Below are 16,079 nucleotides of genomic sequence, written 5' to 3'. Positions count from 1 at the left end.
CTGCTGTACGTGGTGGAAAGGAGATGCTATTAGGACACAGCTCTCCCAGTAACCTCCATCCCCTTTGGGATATCATCTTGAGCAATAGGAGCACTAAGTCACTTGTGTCCAAGCTCAGTAGGCAGTTCTTACCACGCAGGAAGAGGAGCTGCATGTCCACATTAGTAGCTGCAAACGCAGGGGTTGGGAAATACAGGGACAACCCATCCCACCAGAGACTATGGAAGTCTGCCTGCAGCTCTGGCCCAGCACTTCTGGAAAGGAGCTAGCTGGCAGACACACTTTCATGTATGGAGCCAGGAAACTTTGCTAGTCTTTCCAGGAAAGAGCCCCCAGCTCTTCTATCCTGCAATCCGTGCTTCATGGTAAGAAATCACCTCCAAAATACCTTTGGAATGCTCTTAGCATCAGCTCTGATACCCCTGTGCTTCCTACAGCTTAGCCCTAACTGTCAGCACTGGGGCAGCAATACCACCAACAGAACCCTGGAGTAAGGTAGAGAACAGCTCCTATTTTGTCTGCTGGACCCATACATTGCTCCCCTCCTCGATGTCAAGGTGAATTTGGCTGTTCCTCATGTTTCCTTCTGCTAGCAGCCTGCGCAGTTGAATTGCAACTCAACACGAAGCCTGTCGCCATAAAGTACCCTGAAGGCAATAAATGTCTGACTGTTATTAGGCAGTTACTGTTTGAAGCCCTTCAACAACAAAAGAAGAGCTTAAAGATGCCTCTACTTGCCACAGCTGATGGAGGGGCATGCTAGGTAGCAGGCATCTATTTTAGTTCATAGCTCTTCCACCAAGCCTCCTTCTTCCCAGGTAAAGGTGCCCCCATGAGGGTCTTTTAGGAGGGAAACAATTCAGTGTTTCTGCTCATTCCATCTTTGAGATTTGTAGTTACTGCAGGCAGAAAAGGCTGTGCCTAAACCCCTGTCTGAGGTGGGGATATGGAATTTCAATCTGTGCTGTGCATAACAGGAACCCAGGCCGGCATGAATCATGCTATGTTACTTTGGTTTTAAATGTTTTTTGCACTGCGTAGGCTTTTCTAGGGCATATTCCATCAGGCACAAACTGGTCAAATTCCCTTTGAACATTTATTACACTGTTAGCTTGCACTACACACACTTCAGATGTCAGAAACAGCAACAAAGTGGGCTTAGCAACTTAACAAAACCCTTCCATCATTTCTGCAGATCACCATACATTTTCCAAGTGCTCTTTATCACAGCCATTTGACTACTATTTTTTTGCTGTATTTGTCAGTTCTGAGGTATTTTGATTAAAGCCCTACTGAGTAATTTCACATTTTTTCTTTCTTCAATACACCGATTTGTAAATATCCCAGGAAATTCTTTTTTGTCCTCCCACCCAGGAATGCAAATTGCCATTTTGTACTCCCCAAGGTATCTCCAAACAACCCTTCTCCTTTTAACCTTAGGATTTTATTGTGTTAGTTGCTAGGTAACTGAGTAAGATTTATAGCCATCTATTGTTAATTTTGAAGGTGAGCTTCAATTTCCTTGTAAATAGCATTTGGGAGTTGGAGTCCACACCAATATAAACTTGCAGCCCAGTCCCACTCCGTGCACTTGTTATGGAATGTGTAGCCAAAGGGATACATAAAGCTTATCCCTCCAAAAAAGGGCTCTGCCCCTCACAAACTGGGTACTGGAGGGACCGCCAGTGAAGTGTTGGTGCTGGGGCATGGGCTATGCCATGTACAAAACGCATCCCATCTGCTGCCCTGCTCCCATCCCTCCCACTTTTCCAGCCCCTTCCACGTCCTCACTGTAACTCCCCAAAATGACAGCACTACAGCTTTCCCCACAGCTGGGTTTCCTTGCTGTCAAGCTCCAGAGCCCTCAAGCACAACTCTACCTCACCTCCCTCTGAGGAGAGGTGGGTGGTAGATGGCCCCGGTTCATGCGGTTCCTTAATGCTTCTCAATTTGAGGCTAAACAAAGCAATCAGCTGGGGCTCTGACAGTTTGCACTAAACCTCCTTGCGCTATAGCAACAAGTAATTTTCTGCTATCCCCAGCCCTCACTCCCTCGTGCTCTGTGGTTCAGCAGGATTATTCACTTTACAATGTAAATTCACACTCCTTCCATGATACCTCTGCTTTTCAGGACCATTCCTGAAGATGAGAAAAACTAAACCTATTTAGGGGAACTCATGGAGAGGCAAGTGCCAGGAGCCAAAGCAGGAGGTGAGCTGCTGGGAGCAAAGCCATCCTGCCCTTTGCTTGCTGGAAGCATCACAAGTGCTGTTCAGTCTCTCACATTGATATATTTGCCATCCCCCAGGTGGAAAGATCCTTTTATTCATTTTGGTTTAAAACTGCTTTATTGTCTTTTCTCATTGAGGGAAAAGAAAAGAGCCTTTTTCTTAGTGTTTAATAAGCTTGAAACCTGCAGATAAATAGGGGAGTAAGATACCTGACAAAACCAGACTGACAGTGGTTATGGCACTCAAATCAGGCAGAACTTAGGTAGCTATGGAAAGGAAAATTCAGAATACTGTGCCTGAGGTTCCCAAGATGCTATAAATGGTTTCTCTTCTGGCCATGAATGTTGTCGGGTTTTACATTTGTGCTATTTTTACCTGCTGGAGATACCATTTTTTTGGCCAAGGCAAGCAGCCCAGGCTCTACGTTCTGTCTAAAGCTTTCAATACTCCCAAGTCAAATGCTTCTCTACATTTAGGCTCTTGAAATGCCCAGGCCATTAGGAATGATCAAATAGGAAAAACTAGTGAAATCTGAAAGAAAGTCATACCTGGAGAGCTTCACACATCACCTGCACAATGTGGAGGAAGGCTGATGAAGAGGAGGATATTATGAGATTATCTCAGGCACCTGAAGAAGGCAGCTTTGCCCAGGGCAGGCATGCAGCATTCCAGGGTTATTCCAGGTGAGCTACACACCAACACAAGGCACACGTGCTGTGTTTCACATACAGAGCACAATGAAGCTGTGGATGTTCAAGAGCCGGTGGAAGGACTTGAAGACACCCCACTTTGTGTAGTTCAGTCAGCAGAATCCAGGAATAACTCCAAAAAAAAGGACATCATCTCTCTGGTTGCCCCATCTGGATAGGGACAGCAGCTCAAGACAGAGGCAGCAGAGCAATCTGTTGCCCTTGTCTGAGGTTTCCTTAGATTATCTGCTGCTGATCCTGGTGGATTGTTCCCTGAGATATTTGAACAGACATGATATGCTCAGGTATCCCCCGGGAAGAGAGCAGTGAAGGAGAAAGGAAGACAGACAAGACTTTCAGCAGCTGAGCTCCAGCACAGATGAGGAGAAAGGCCACTGGCTCCTGCTCTGACGAGCCAAGGCTCAGACTCATCATGTTATTCCCTGCATGAAGCAAACCTCCGTGGCTGAACGACACCTCCTTTCATCAGCTTGGCCTGAGCCATATGTGGTTTATTATTTCAGAGCTCAGTTATTTGCTGGTTCAGCTAAATGTGGGTATGTTTTATCTGTAGCTGTCTTCTCTCAAGTGGGGCTTGGTTGCCACTGGTAGATACGTGTTTCTTCTAGCTAAGCTGCGGTAAGGCACCAGCCTCAGGGGCAAGCGCACAATGGTATGCTCCCAGCACCACAAATCTGGCCCCTGCTCCAAAGGGCTGTTAAAAACCTCAGACCTGAAGTTGAAACGACTTCATCCAGGGAACACAAGCCATGCGTGAGACCAGAGCTCCAGCCCCTGGCAGCATCTGGTACCTGCTCTCATCCTTTGCTGCAGGCAGCTTCGCTTATGCCTGCCAGGGCGGGGAGGGGGGGATTATAGAGGCACGGGAGCAAATAAGCCCCCACTTGTGTTTGCCGGTGGCTAACCTGAACACGTTTATTCTTGCCACGCATTCTCCAGGGAGCCATCCCTGGTACCTTGAGCAATTAAAGCATTTCACAGCAAATACTCCTTTCTGCGTGGAGGTGGATGAAGGCAGGCGGTGAGCAGTGAATAGTTTCAAAGTGGAAGGTCACCAAGGCAGCCAGGATGGATTCATAAAGGACAATATAGCAAAGACCTGATTAATTTGATTACTCATCAGAAGTGTGGTTGCAAATTAAAGAAGAATGAAGAAATTCTAAGCATATAAAGGGAGCCGAGTAATAATATTAAAGGAGAAAATACATCCCTTGCACCCTCAGCCCAGCATACAAAGGGGTTTGTACTCAGAGGTTACTCCAGAATTTTGGCTCTTCTCACACTGTCTTCTCAGAGATGGGGACACTGACTACTGACAAATTCTTAAGTAACTGCAGCTTGATATCGCTGCCGATGGTGCAGATTGAGCAGGAGCATTAAATCCAAGCATGCACCTAAGCCTGTGTGTAGGTGCAACGTGGAAACCATTTGGGCTCTTATGCTCCCAGCAGAATTGAGGTTTTCCTGGTGGAAATGGATTGATGTGCATGGCCTCAGCTTCTGCATTTCATATCCAGCTGCTGCCTTGAAGGACCTGAAACTTCTTCATAATGGAGAAATGTATTTCTACCTTCCCTTGGCTTAAAATGGTACCTGTATGAACAGTCAATAAATCATGTCTCTAAAAACTTCAGAAGTAAGAGTTATAGCTAGAGGAGGCAGAACTCAGCGGAAAATTTCACAGGTTTGTGTGTTGGTCTTTTTTAACTGGAACAAGCAAACAAAAAACTCCATGAAATAAAGTACAACAAGTGTATGGATTAGGTCAAAACACTATTCTCTCCTCATTTTGCTTTTTCAAAATCTGTGTCTTATGTTTAGTAATATAAAATAGCTGAGAAATTAAACCAACTTTGAAGTGGAAACTCAGGCTTTTCCTTGAAGGCCAAAAATAACTTCTCAACATTCTTCATCTCACTATTGCAAAGCGAGGTCAGAAACTTGTCAACTAAGCCTCCTTCTGGAAAGCTACAACACTGATTGCCTGGATTACTCCAGCACAGGCAAAAATACTTGGAAAATACTGGAGTGAGACTGACAAACACCAGTTTTGGCTGTTGGCTCCTTCCTCCTGCATGATGCAAGCTGGAGAGCTGCTGCCAGGAATTTGTTCCTGAAAGGGGACTCATCCCCTCCCACTAAATGACCATCAGCTAAGGTTAGCAGCTGCTGGATGAACTCAAGGGTATTTCTTAAAAAGACTTGATTTGAAGAGTTCTTCATTTGAAAAGCTCAAGTGATGTGATGGGAGAACTTACCACATGGGCTGAGTTGCTTCAACTGGTAATGACTCCTGGCTTGGGTGGAATTTCTGCCTCACCTCAGTGTTGTTCCCCCAGCAGAAATGCTTTCTCCAAGTTAGCCCTCAATCATCTGTTTGGGAAGAGGAGTTGTGTTGGAAAGACTCACTAGTCCAGATCTAGAAGTGCCTCAATGAAAAACTGTCTTTCAAGCCCAGACTGCCCTCTTTGGTCTTTTCTGCCTCTTCCCATGTTTCAAAGCATGGCTGTGAAGGTGAAGAAGGTTTTCTACCAACTGTGCTGATATAAGACTAGTTCCTTGTGTTTCCAACGGTCTTCAACAAAATGCATTTTATTTTTCCATAGAGGAAGTAATGTCCATTGTTGAGGCAGAAGAGAACATTGAAGAGATGAATCAATCACCTCAGTCTCTGGACCAATTAGTCCTGCTAGGTTGGGCAATGAGGCTGAAGAAGAGCATTGTAATTTTCATGGAATAACTGGATCAAAGCATCAAAAGTATTAAAATGACCCTTTCATTATACTGTGCCAGAAGGTTAAGTATGATTCACACTCCCTGGTGGCTTAATTACTCAGCAGCCCACATTTTAAATCTTTGTAATCATTTGTTAAGGATAAATGATAGAAAAGAAAGATGCCTTTAAGATGTTTAAACTAAGAAATCAAGCTTTTCAAATATCACCTGTTCTGTTTTCTCCATCTGACTGTTTCAGACAGCACGAGAAAGGTATCCTCTCTTCTTTTGGATTGAAAACATAGAAGCTGAAAAAGGCCGGAGCTGCCAGCAATAAGAGATCTGCTGCCTTTTCTGAGGCAGAGCATGAGGAGCATACAAGGGAGGACATAAAAATGCAGCTTCTTCACTCTCACCTGCAGCCTCTAGGGAACAATCGTAGGATATTTAGGGTTGGAAAAGACCTTAAGATCATCTAGTTCCACCCCCCCTGCCATGGGCAGGGACACCTCACACTAAACCGTGCCACCCAAGGCTTCATCCAACCTGGCCTTGAACACTGCCAGGGATGGAGCATTCACAACCTCCCTGGGCAACCCATTCCAGTGCCTCACAACCCTAACAGGAAAGAATTTCTAAACTTCTCCTGTTTAAGTTTTAACCCATTACCCCTTATCCTATCACTACAGTCCCTAATGAAGAGTCCATCCCCAGAATCCCTATAGGCCCCCTTCAGATACTGGAAGGCTGCTATGAGGTCTCCACGCAGCCTTCTCTTCTCCAGGCTGAACAGCCCCAACTTTCTCAGCCTATCTTCATACAGGAGGTGCTCCAGTCCCCTGGTCATCCTCATGGCCCTCCTCTGGACTTGTTCCAACAGTTCCATGTCCTTTTTATGTTGAGGACACCAGAACTGCACACAATACTCCAAGTGAGGTCTCACGAGAGCAGAGTAGAGGGGCAGGATCACCTCCTTCGACCTGCTGGTCACGCTCCTTTTGATGCAGCCCAGGATACGGTTGGCTTTCTGGGCTGTGAGCACACACTGAAGCCGGCTCATGTTCATTTTCTCATCAACCAGCACCCCCAAGTCCTTAAAGAACCAATATAAGATTCTGCTGTAGTTTGTCACTTGGTTGCCCTCCACATTTGGTCCCCACATTTGCTTTCTCTCAACCCAAATTTCTTCTACCCAAATTTTCTTGTAGATTTGATACTTTTTTTTTCTTTTCCAAACTTAGAAAAGTTTATTGGTTTTGCATATTTCTTTACATAGCACTGCCAGCAGTGTGGGCCAGGTCCAGCATCCCAGCTCATCCTTCAAAAACATTTGGCTCCCTTATTGTCGCATGGAAAGGGATGTCCCTGGTGCATGGATGGCAGCACCAGCCAGTCACCAGCTGCATGGGGCACCTCTGAGATATGCTTGTGTGCATTTTGTACCTCAGATCACTCCTCTTGTAGAAGAAATTGTGAAGCATCAGTCTGTCCAGCTGGCAGGACACAAGTGGATGGCTGGGGCCATTCTCCAAGATGGTCCCTGGTCCACAGACCCCAATGTGGGTTTGGGGTATGTCTCCATATAAACAACATTATTATCCTCCCTTATTCCTTTTGTGTGGGACAATGAAACAAGGAACCCAAAGCTTAGAAATAAACACCAGCACAGAAAGGAATGTTTACCATTCAATGTATTATTCCCTTGTGTACAAAGTATTTTGCCTCTATAATAGCACACATGTATTGAAATACGATGGCAAATGCAGAAAGACCATACAGACATGTCTTATGGGTCTTTTCATTTCCTTTTGAGTATAAGCAGAAAGAAAAGAAACACTGTACAGGAAAGTGCTTGCAAAAAATACCTCAGTTTGTAGAAAAATAATGACATTGATATAAAACCCCCAGAGTTGTTTCTTGAACAAGAAATACCTAATGTCCTCAAAGTCTGTTCCTATTTAACAAAGCCCTTTAATGAACCATAGGATCAGTGCTCTATCATTTTTTTCCCCCTTGTAGTTTATTTAAAGTTCTTTTAGGTTTCACTTGCTCTGTTAATAGCTGCTATGAAACTATATGGTAGAAACGAATGTGTACAGGTCAAAATAATATCTCTTTTTATAATTAGCTGTTCACTTCATTAGAGAAAATATAAACCTGTACTTTCTAAGCACCACTGTTTCTTTCTAAAGTTCATAGTGCAATTTTCCTTTTTCCCCTACAGAAGTTATACATAAGCAATTATCATTTAAAAACAAATCACTTTTCCATTACTACTTCTTTCCCCTTCCCTTTTTGCCTCTTTCCCATTCCCTTTTCCCCTTTCCCATTCCCTTTTCCCCTTTTCTTTCATCAGATCTGTAGCTGCTGGACTGTAACACAGCCGTCCTTGCCTGTGAGATGTCTCCCAACTGACGTGGGTGTGTCAATCCCTGACTGTCAGGCTGGCTGACAGGTTTCACTCTGAAGGCTGAACACAGCCCAGTGCACATGAGGTATGAATTCAGGGATCAGATCGTTTATCCCTATTTATCCAACTCTTTTGTAACAAACTGATTACACATCCTTTGGGGAGCTCTGCAAAAGACTCACACAAGATCCTGAGGTTGTGTTTGTTAACTGTTTGCATCCAAAATCAAAAGAATTATCTGAAGTAGCAGATAAGCATCTTCATTTTCCCAAACTGCTGGCAATTCTGTGCTGAAAAGCTTCCTTTCCTTGTACTTTGTGTTCCTGGCTGCCCCGACAGAGAATGCGAAGGGGCAGCATCTTCCTATCACTAAGTAAAATTGTGGAGAAAGAGATAAGGGACATAGTCATAGACTACAAAAATAATCTGGTCACATCACCCCCGTTCAATGTGCTATGAAGCTCTGCACAAAGGCGGCGTGCTGTCAGCGGTGGGCTGTGTACAGGCAGGAACTATTGCACAGCCGCATTCGATGCCTATGGGAGATGGCTCCTCAATTTATATATATATATATATATACATATATATATACATATATATATATAACAAAGCCAATACTAAAGGCCTGGTTGTACATAGGGTGGCAAACAGGCAAGGAGCACAGATGCCTTACCAGGAAGATCCAAAGCAATACAGAAGTAGGCGTAAAGCAGCTTGTTTTTGAAGGGGGGGGCAGAGTTATCTGTAAGTACAGAGTGATCTTGTTGAAATAAGGCTGAAGCTTCCCTTTGCAGATGGTCTGTGAGTGAGTAGGAAGCTGGGGAAACGCTGCAGGTGCCTGCAATGGAGTCCCCTGGCCAAGAGGAAGGGCTGGCTTGGCTGGGCTTGCTGTCCCACATCCCCTGCGGTCCACACTGGCCCCAGGGGAGATAACACTGCAGGGGTGCTTTCAACTTCCCATTAGGATTTTGTGACAATGTCCATAAGAACCCGCATCACTTCTCAGCACACAGCCCAGGGAAACATATGGGCTGATCAGCCTGTTGGGATGAGTTAATACCCCGCTTCCAGATGGAGCAGGAAGCACAGTGGCACATGCAATTAGGAGAAAAATACATGGTTTTTAAAAAGCAAGTTCTCTTCAGGGCCCTATGAAAAAGGGCTTGAGCTGAAGATCCATCTGCAGGAATTTTCCTAAACCTGGGTAGATCTTAATTTAGAATCATAGAATAGTTAGGGTTGGAAAGGACCTGAAGATCAATTTATTTGAACCTGACAATTTTTCTGCTTTCTTCCCTTTTTCACTGATAAAGGCAGTGGATTAACTAAAACTACAGAGCATTAATAAATACCATGTTAGCACCAAACCAGTGCTTTTAGCACTGGCCACAGAGGTCATGTGAAATTCAAAACATACCTAAAAGATAAAGATTGCTAATGCAACTAGCACTGTATTCATTGTCATGTTTTCCTCGAGTGCTGTCAGCCTAATCCCTAAAAATAAAATTTAAGCACATCTTGTCTATTTTCCTTAACATAAAGACAGATTGAAATGCCAAAAATACCCCTATGCAGATTGTGTAGCACCGTAGAGGGCAAAAGCAGCCCGTAACTGAAGGAAAATTACTGATTGAAAGTAAACAACTGAATACAGTGACAATAAAGTATCACTTGTCATAATGCTACATATAATGTAGAGTACGCAAAATGCAGTGGTTTGACTGCAGGATTTAACAATAAAAAATAAAAATAGGAAAAGCAGCCTTAATATAATGATTTTACGTACAAAAATATTAAATCAAAATAAATAATTCCAAACATAAATATTAACCTGTACATTAAGAATATGCGATCTATATACATACATAAACATAAAAAAGTGGAAGGCAGAGGTATTGCATCGCTATCCTTCATTCGTCTCATCTCCGCTTGCAGACAACCTAGGAAATACAGACAAGGTGCACACTGAAGTCAGACCATCATCTTCTGAAGCTGTCTCTGCTCCTTTAGGATGTTTTGGGAAGGATTTCCCTTCATGCAGAAGCAGCAGGGAACTTACCATGGCTATAACACCTGAACATCAAGGCCTGTTCCAGATGATGGAGTGCACTTCCCACAGTAACCGCCACATTTTCCTACTACTTTGGTACCATCCTGCAGGCAAGATTAGAAATAACATCTCAGGTAAGGGTTCAGGAATGCCATGCTGTGGAAGGGCTGGATCTGGGTTATTCTAGTAAGGGTTTTTAATAGAAAATGCCTCGAAAGGAAAACAAATTATGTCTAAATCAGTCTATGAAATCAATGTTATATTTAAATACATGCAAATGTAATTCTCTTTAGTGCTACCAGGTTAGATGGTGAACACAAATAAGAAAGGGTAGTTTTGATCTATTACATTGAAAGATGCTCAAGAAGACCATTTGGAGGGGCATCTCAAGGATATCTGCTTTCTCCAAACTGCCCCACAGTAAATAACTGTAGTGAGTGGAAAACTCAGATCATGCAAAACTGCATCTAGACAATACCAGCTTCTCAGCTGTGTCTGAGCACGTGAAGGGCACAGGAAAGGTATTTGCAGGTGATACCAAGACACATCCATTTGGAAGAAAAAGGACTGGAGCGGCTGCACTGACATGAAGGAAAGCTATGGGCTGAGGCTCTGCCACTTGCTAAGGTGCTGTCCCTCCCCAGTGCTGCATTTCCAAAGCCAGAAAAGACAAAGGGAAATGTGGAGAGGTCCTGGGGTTAGCCTAGTCTCCAGAAGAGCTCAGCAAGGATGATGAAACTCTGGTCTTGAGTCAGGAGATTAACATCTCCATCTGACCTTCCTCATCCCACCTCTGCAGAGTCTTTCTTCTCTTGGTCATTAAGATGGACAGAGAGTCCTTGAGGGGAGCTCAGCCCTCAATTACCAGAAAATTGGACCTAAGTGCAGGACAAGCTTGCACAAAGCATTTATTTTTAAAACGAGCTCCATCCTGCCCTTGACACTATTGATCTGTGATTGCAGCAGGCTGCTATCATCTCTTCTCATGATGCCTGACTGTCTTCTGATCCTGCAGGCAATTACACCGTTGGAGCAGCACTTGACAGATGCCAGTGGGTGACGGAGGTAAGAGTTGTCTCCTTGACCCTTATTCTTTAAAGTTTGTTTTAATTCTGTTAGCTGTGGTGGTGTCTGCTCTCCACAACCCCCAAGTCGGCTGCATCTTCTTTCTGGAAGGGAGAATAGCAAAGCACCTGCCAGAACTAAGCTACCAGGTCTGTGCTGGTCCTAACTCTACTGCAGGATGATTTGCTGCAATGTGGTTGGACCAGTGGCATTTAATTCTCCTTTAAGAGTACCAGCACTGATGAGGCTCATGGGGCTCCCCAGAGCCAGGGATACCAACAGCAGTACAGGAGAGGATATTTTGCAAATTGCTTTCTATGAAATGGTTACGGTGACATCCGTAAGTTTGGAGAGCTTTAACAGGGGCAGTTGGGATGACTCATATGAAGTAACAGCTAAAAAAGCAGTCCTCCAATTTCAGAACATGACACAGAAGCAACAGTATGTGAAGGTACACAGTGATGGGGGTGTTAACAGGCAGGCAGATTAAGCCATACAAGTTCAGAATTGGGTGTGGGGTGATTCTGAAGGTCTGTCTGGCTTACTCAGAGACCACAGGTTAGCGAAGCCACAGGTAGATGCAGGGGACAGTGCCCTGCAATGCAGCTGTGAGGACTCCAGTGTCTCCCAAGCAGATAAACCCATCCCAGTGGGACAGTCCATATCCTCCTCACTTTATTAGCAGCCCTTTGGGAACAATTCCTACTGAGGGCACTCGACTGGCACACAGACCCCCTGCAGCAAGTCAATCCCTGCTCTGCAGCCCTGACCACGTGTCCTGCCTGCTGTGTGTTATGCACTCTGTGCTGGACATCTCAGACAACTAATTAAGGATATTACCCCACAGCACTCATGGTTAAGCAGGCTCACTAATTAATTGCAACAACTCACATCAAGTTAAACCCACTAGCTCCCGCTCTCCCCGTGCAATTACAGGCAACGATTTAATGTCAGATGCTATTCTTTTGTTAGTGTCTACTTGGAAGATGTTACCATGAAACATAACATGGCAATGAAGAGCCTTATGAGCAGGTATAACCATAGGTAAAATTACAACTCACTGGGGATTTCTGGATTTCTGACACCGCATAATTCCCTTGTGAGAGCCACTTTGCTCTTCCCGTTAAGGACAGGCCTGTCCCGTACAGGTCTATGCTGAAGCGACCCTAAAAAGCAAGCAGATGAGCCTGGTTAGCCCCAAACCCCCATGCTTTGGCCTCCTGTGGCTTGCCATAGTACCACTTTTCCAACAGGATCTTGCCAGCGATGTTTTAAATGTCTTCCATTGCTCTGACAGTGATTAGCACATATTGTTTGAATCACAGCATGCCTTGGGTTAGGAATTTCCTTCTTGGTGGCTGCAGGAAGGAGGGGTTTTATCTTGGGTTTTCACTGCTTTTTCGCGGTTTGCCGGCTGAGGGCATTCTTGGCTTTTCCATGGCAAACTGCGGAGCATGACGTGCTCCGACAGCTGATGGGAAAGGTACCCCAGGGATGCGCTGCAGCCGCTCTCACTGCTCCCTCCTCAGCTGGAGAGGGCACACTTGTCCGTGTTTTCCCTATTTTCCACCGGGCTTCCCCCGTCTGGACTTCAGTAAAATCAAAACTCTTTCAATTGCTTATTTCTTAAAAGTGTCCTTCACTTCATTCCACCCCATCTCCAAATCTCCCAAAATTATGGAAAACTAAGGGCTACGCCTTCATCCAACACACAGCCCCACCGGCCTTCCCCTTAGCCCCGTGGCACACCCCAGCCCTGCCTGTTTTGGGAACCAAGGAGGGATCATTTGGACACATTCCCAGGCTAACCCACAACCCAGCATGGCCGCATGGTACCAGATGGTTGTTAGCTCTGCTCCTTGCAGTTGCTGCCTTGGGAATGCTGATTTTCTGTGAGGATCAAACTGTCTGGGTCAGGTAGATGGATATTAACATTCATGAGCCTTCCTGAGGTAGGAAGTCAATCCCTAAGCTGCTGAGCTATGCAGAAAAGCTTCAGCTCTGAAAGTACCAAGGGAAGGAGATGGAGAGGTTTGCCCTCTACTGTGTGTTGCAGCGACTCCTTGGTTAATGCTCTTTGCAAATATGGTCCACCAAATAGCCTGGACTATCCAAACATAGAATCCTAGAATAGTTAGGGCTGGAAAGGACTTTAAGATCATCTAGTTCTAACCCCAAACACATCACTTTATCATCCTCCAGCTCCACAAAAGCTAATTGTGCTGGGGACAGGGAGCAATCCACCTATAGCAAAGTGTTAATCAATCTCCTAAAGACTTCGAAAAAAAGCGTATTTTTTCCAAGCAACTGGGCTTGGAATAGATATCCTACATCACCTCCTAGAGCTTCCAAGGAGGTAACTTAGCCTGTGCCCAGCTCCATACTTTTATGGCCAGCACCTCGTGGTTCTGGGACAGGCTGGATTTGCCCTGATGCACAGGAAATGTTCAAAGCCAGGTTGGATGGGGCGTTGAGCAACCTGGTCTAGTGGAAGTTGTCCCTGCCATTGGAGCTAGGTGATCTTGAAGGTCCCTTCTAACCCAAACCCTTTACTGTTGACTGAGGCCCAGGGGAATGTCCCTTAGCCAGTGCCAACAGTGGCCTGATAATGACCTGACATTTTCCCTCATGGAAAATGGAAGGTGCTTCCCTCATGGACAAAATGAAGCTTCCAATCACTTAAGATGAGAATGTGACACTCACTGAAATGGGGCTAATGTGATCAGCAGTAATTAACAGAGGACCTGAACATAACAAATGTCACCAGTTGCTATGAAATGCTATTGTGAAATACCTGCGGGCACTTGGCTGCACTGTAGCAGTCCCCAGCAGTGGCATAAGGCACAGGTCGTCCATCATGTGTCCGTGCGAACTGTAAATCAGTCGCTGTGGAGAATAGTTGGTGAGTAACACGGAAAGAAAGATGCAGGGGAAGAGACAACACAAGTGTAAATATGCTCTTTGCTAACGTTTAAATTCACTAAAGCCCGTTTCACACATTAATCTTAAGACTGCTGGATTTTTAATATTAAATCCCTCTATTCATCCCACATGTGACTCCCAGGATGTGAGCATTGACTTTAACAAGACACTTAAACACTCAAACTTCACAGTTCAGTTTAAGCACATTGGTGATTTAGGGCCTAGGTTATGACTTGGGTTTTATTTCTCCATCAGAAAATTACCCACTTTCAAGAAAGCCATGGAACCTCCTAAATCTCCCTTTTAAACAAAGGCAAACAACTATCTCAGTGCTCTCCCGGCTGCCTTAGCACAGGGGTCGGGGTTTCAAAGGGAATTGGGGTATTCTGCTCTGGAGGGATGTGAAGTAATCAAGACTCATTTAGATGGGGATGTGAGATAGCTCCTGCCTGACAGAGGTAGGTGCCCAGCTCCTTTTGAAATTCAAAGGGAGCTGGTATCAAATTTCCCAAGGGTGGCTCTTTTGAGCTCTTTACCTAGGAGCTTTTACAGACTATTAGTAGCTTTTTACAGACTCATAGACTGGGAGGTCTCACGGCATGAAAATTAAGTGATAAAAAAAAAACACCCTTATCAGATAAAGAGTCATTTTACAAGGAAGGATTTTTTGATTCACTGAAAAACATCTCTGCTAGATGCTGAATGAACCCCCAACAATATGTTGTGCTTTTAAATCATTTGATGGAAACTGATAGTATCCCTGGAGTCAGTGGGACTGAAACCGTGACCCTGTGGGATGCTGCAGGCTCCCAGCTCCCATGAATGATAAGAAAGACAGGGTATCACTTATACTGCACAGCTACATTCCCCTCTGCCCCTGCAAATCCAGGGCCTCAGCTCCATCACTCTCCACACAAGTTATTTCCCCATCATCTGGCTCTGTCAAGAGCTTCCTCCACCCTGGCCCAAAGGGACCAGCATTCTGACCCCAGCGGAGTCCCCTGCGCTGGGATCTCCTGACACACGTGTGTGTTAAATGAGGTTAAGCCTTCTGAATCCCATCTGAAAATAGGAGACCAAATGAAGTCCTTAAAAAGCCCTGGCTTGCCAGGAGCATGCAAATAGTCATTCTGCACAGCAGATGTACCAGCAACTGTTTTAATGTCTTTCCGTATTACGGAGAATGAGTATGAGCATCTCTGAGGTACTCTGCAGTCTCTAAGCTTAAAGCAGCAAACAAGTGACCAAGTTTCAAAACAGGAGAGCTCGGGAATGTTGCTCACTACAGTACTACTGCTTGCTTCTAGTTACAGCTACATTTGTGTAAAATAAACATATTGTTTTTAATGGCAAGGCCCTGTTTTTACTCACTTATTATTTGCATAGTGTTCAGGTCCAGCCTTACTTTGCTGAAGGTGGAAAACCCAGCTGCTGTGTAATCTTTCCTACACTGGCAGTCTTCTCGTCTGCTCCCGTTATACGGACATTCAGTCGGGTTATGCAATCTAAATCAAAAGAAAACCCTTTCTACTCATGACCGAAAAATATTGCCATGGAAAATAAAACCAGTGTGAAGCTCAGGATTAAGGGATTTCCTACCTGTATCCATACACTTCTGAAAAATTCTCTGCATCCCCATTTACAAGGGTCACGTACTCCTTGGGGCTGTCAGTCTGCATCCCAGAGCAATACACCTGAGAAAGAGAAGCCAGAGTTTTGTCATGAATCCTGTGCAAAGGGATGGGCAAGCGAATCAAAGGTAGAAAATCCAAGAGCAGAAGTGAAAAGCACACACAGGGTCCTCTTGCACCTTAGGGAAATTCATTAGCTATCAATCTGTTGCTGAAATGCACCTTTAATGTCTTCCCTTTGACTTGAAGGAAGTATTCGCCATCTTCAATGACACCTTTGAGATTTTTAATGTCCTTGCAACTCCTTGGTAATTCACCTGAAACAAAACAGAAACACTTGTAGTC

At 44.7% G+C, this 16,079-nt stretch overlaps 1 protein-coding gene across 5 annotated transcripts in view; it reads right to left on the bottom strand.

Moving 5' to 3' along the window:
- Positions 1-9,733: 9,733 nt before the first annotated feature.
- Positions 9,734-16,079, bottom strand: part of ADAMTS9 (ADAM metallopeptidase with thrombospondin type 1 motif 9) — an 81,098-nt gene continuing 74,752 nt past the window's right edge. For 4 of the 5 annotated variants that reach the window (XM_061362321.1, XM_061362323.1, XM_061362322.1 and 1 more), the window contains 7 exons: positions 15,957-16,051; positions 15,703-15,797; positions 15,475-15,608; positions 13,976-14,067; positions 12,243-12,347; positions 10,126-10,220; positions 9,734-10,006 (listed from right to left, as the gene is read on the bottom strand). In XM_061362321.1, coding sequence (XP_061218305.1) covers positions 10,131-10,220; positions 12,243-12,347; positions 13,976-14,067; positions 15,475-15,608; positions 15,703-15,797; positions 15,957-16,051 — 611 coding nt within the window. In that variant the 3' untranslated portion in view covers positions 9,734-10,006; positions 10,126-10,130. Of the gene's footprint in view, positions 10,007-10,125; positions 10,221-12,242; positions 12,348-13,975; positions 14,068-15,474; positions 15,609-15,702; positions 15,798-15,956; positions 16,052-16,079 lie in introns of those variants that run through there. The other variant, XR_009726811.1, reaches the window with a different exon arrangement.

This window comes from Neopsephotus bourkii, unplaced genomic scaffold, assembly GCF_033783945.1.
Source record: "Neopsephotus bourkii isolate Nb327-2 ecotype Australia unplaced genomic scaffold, CSIRO-AGI_Nbou_v1 NB_1120, whole genome shotgun sequence".
Classification (NCBI taxonomy): Eukaryota; Metazoa; Chordata; class Aves; order Psittaciformes; family Psittacidae; genus Neopsephotus; species Neopsephotus bourkii.
Note: the sequence above shows the minus strand (reverse complement) of the source record. Positions and strands in the feature narration are given on the sequence as shown.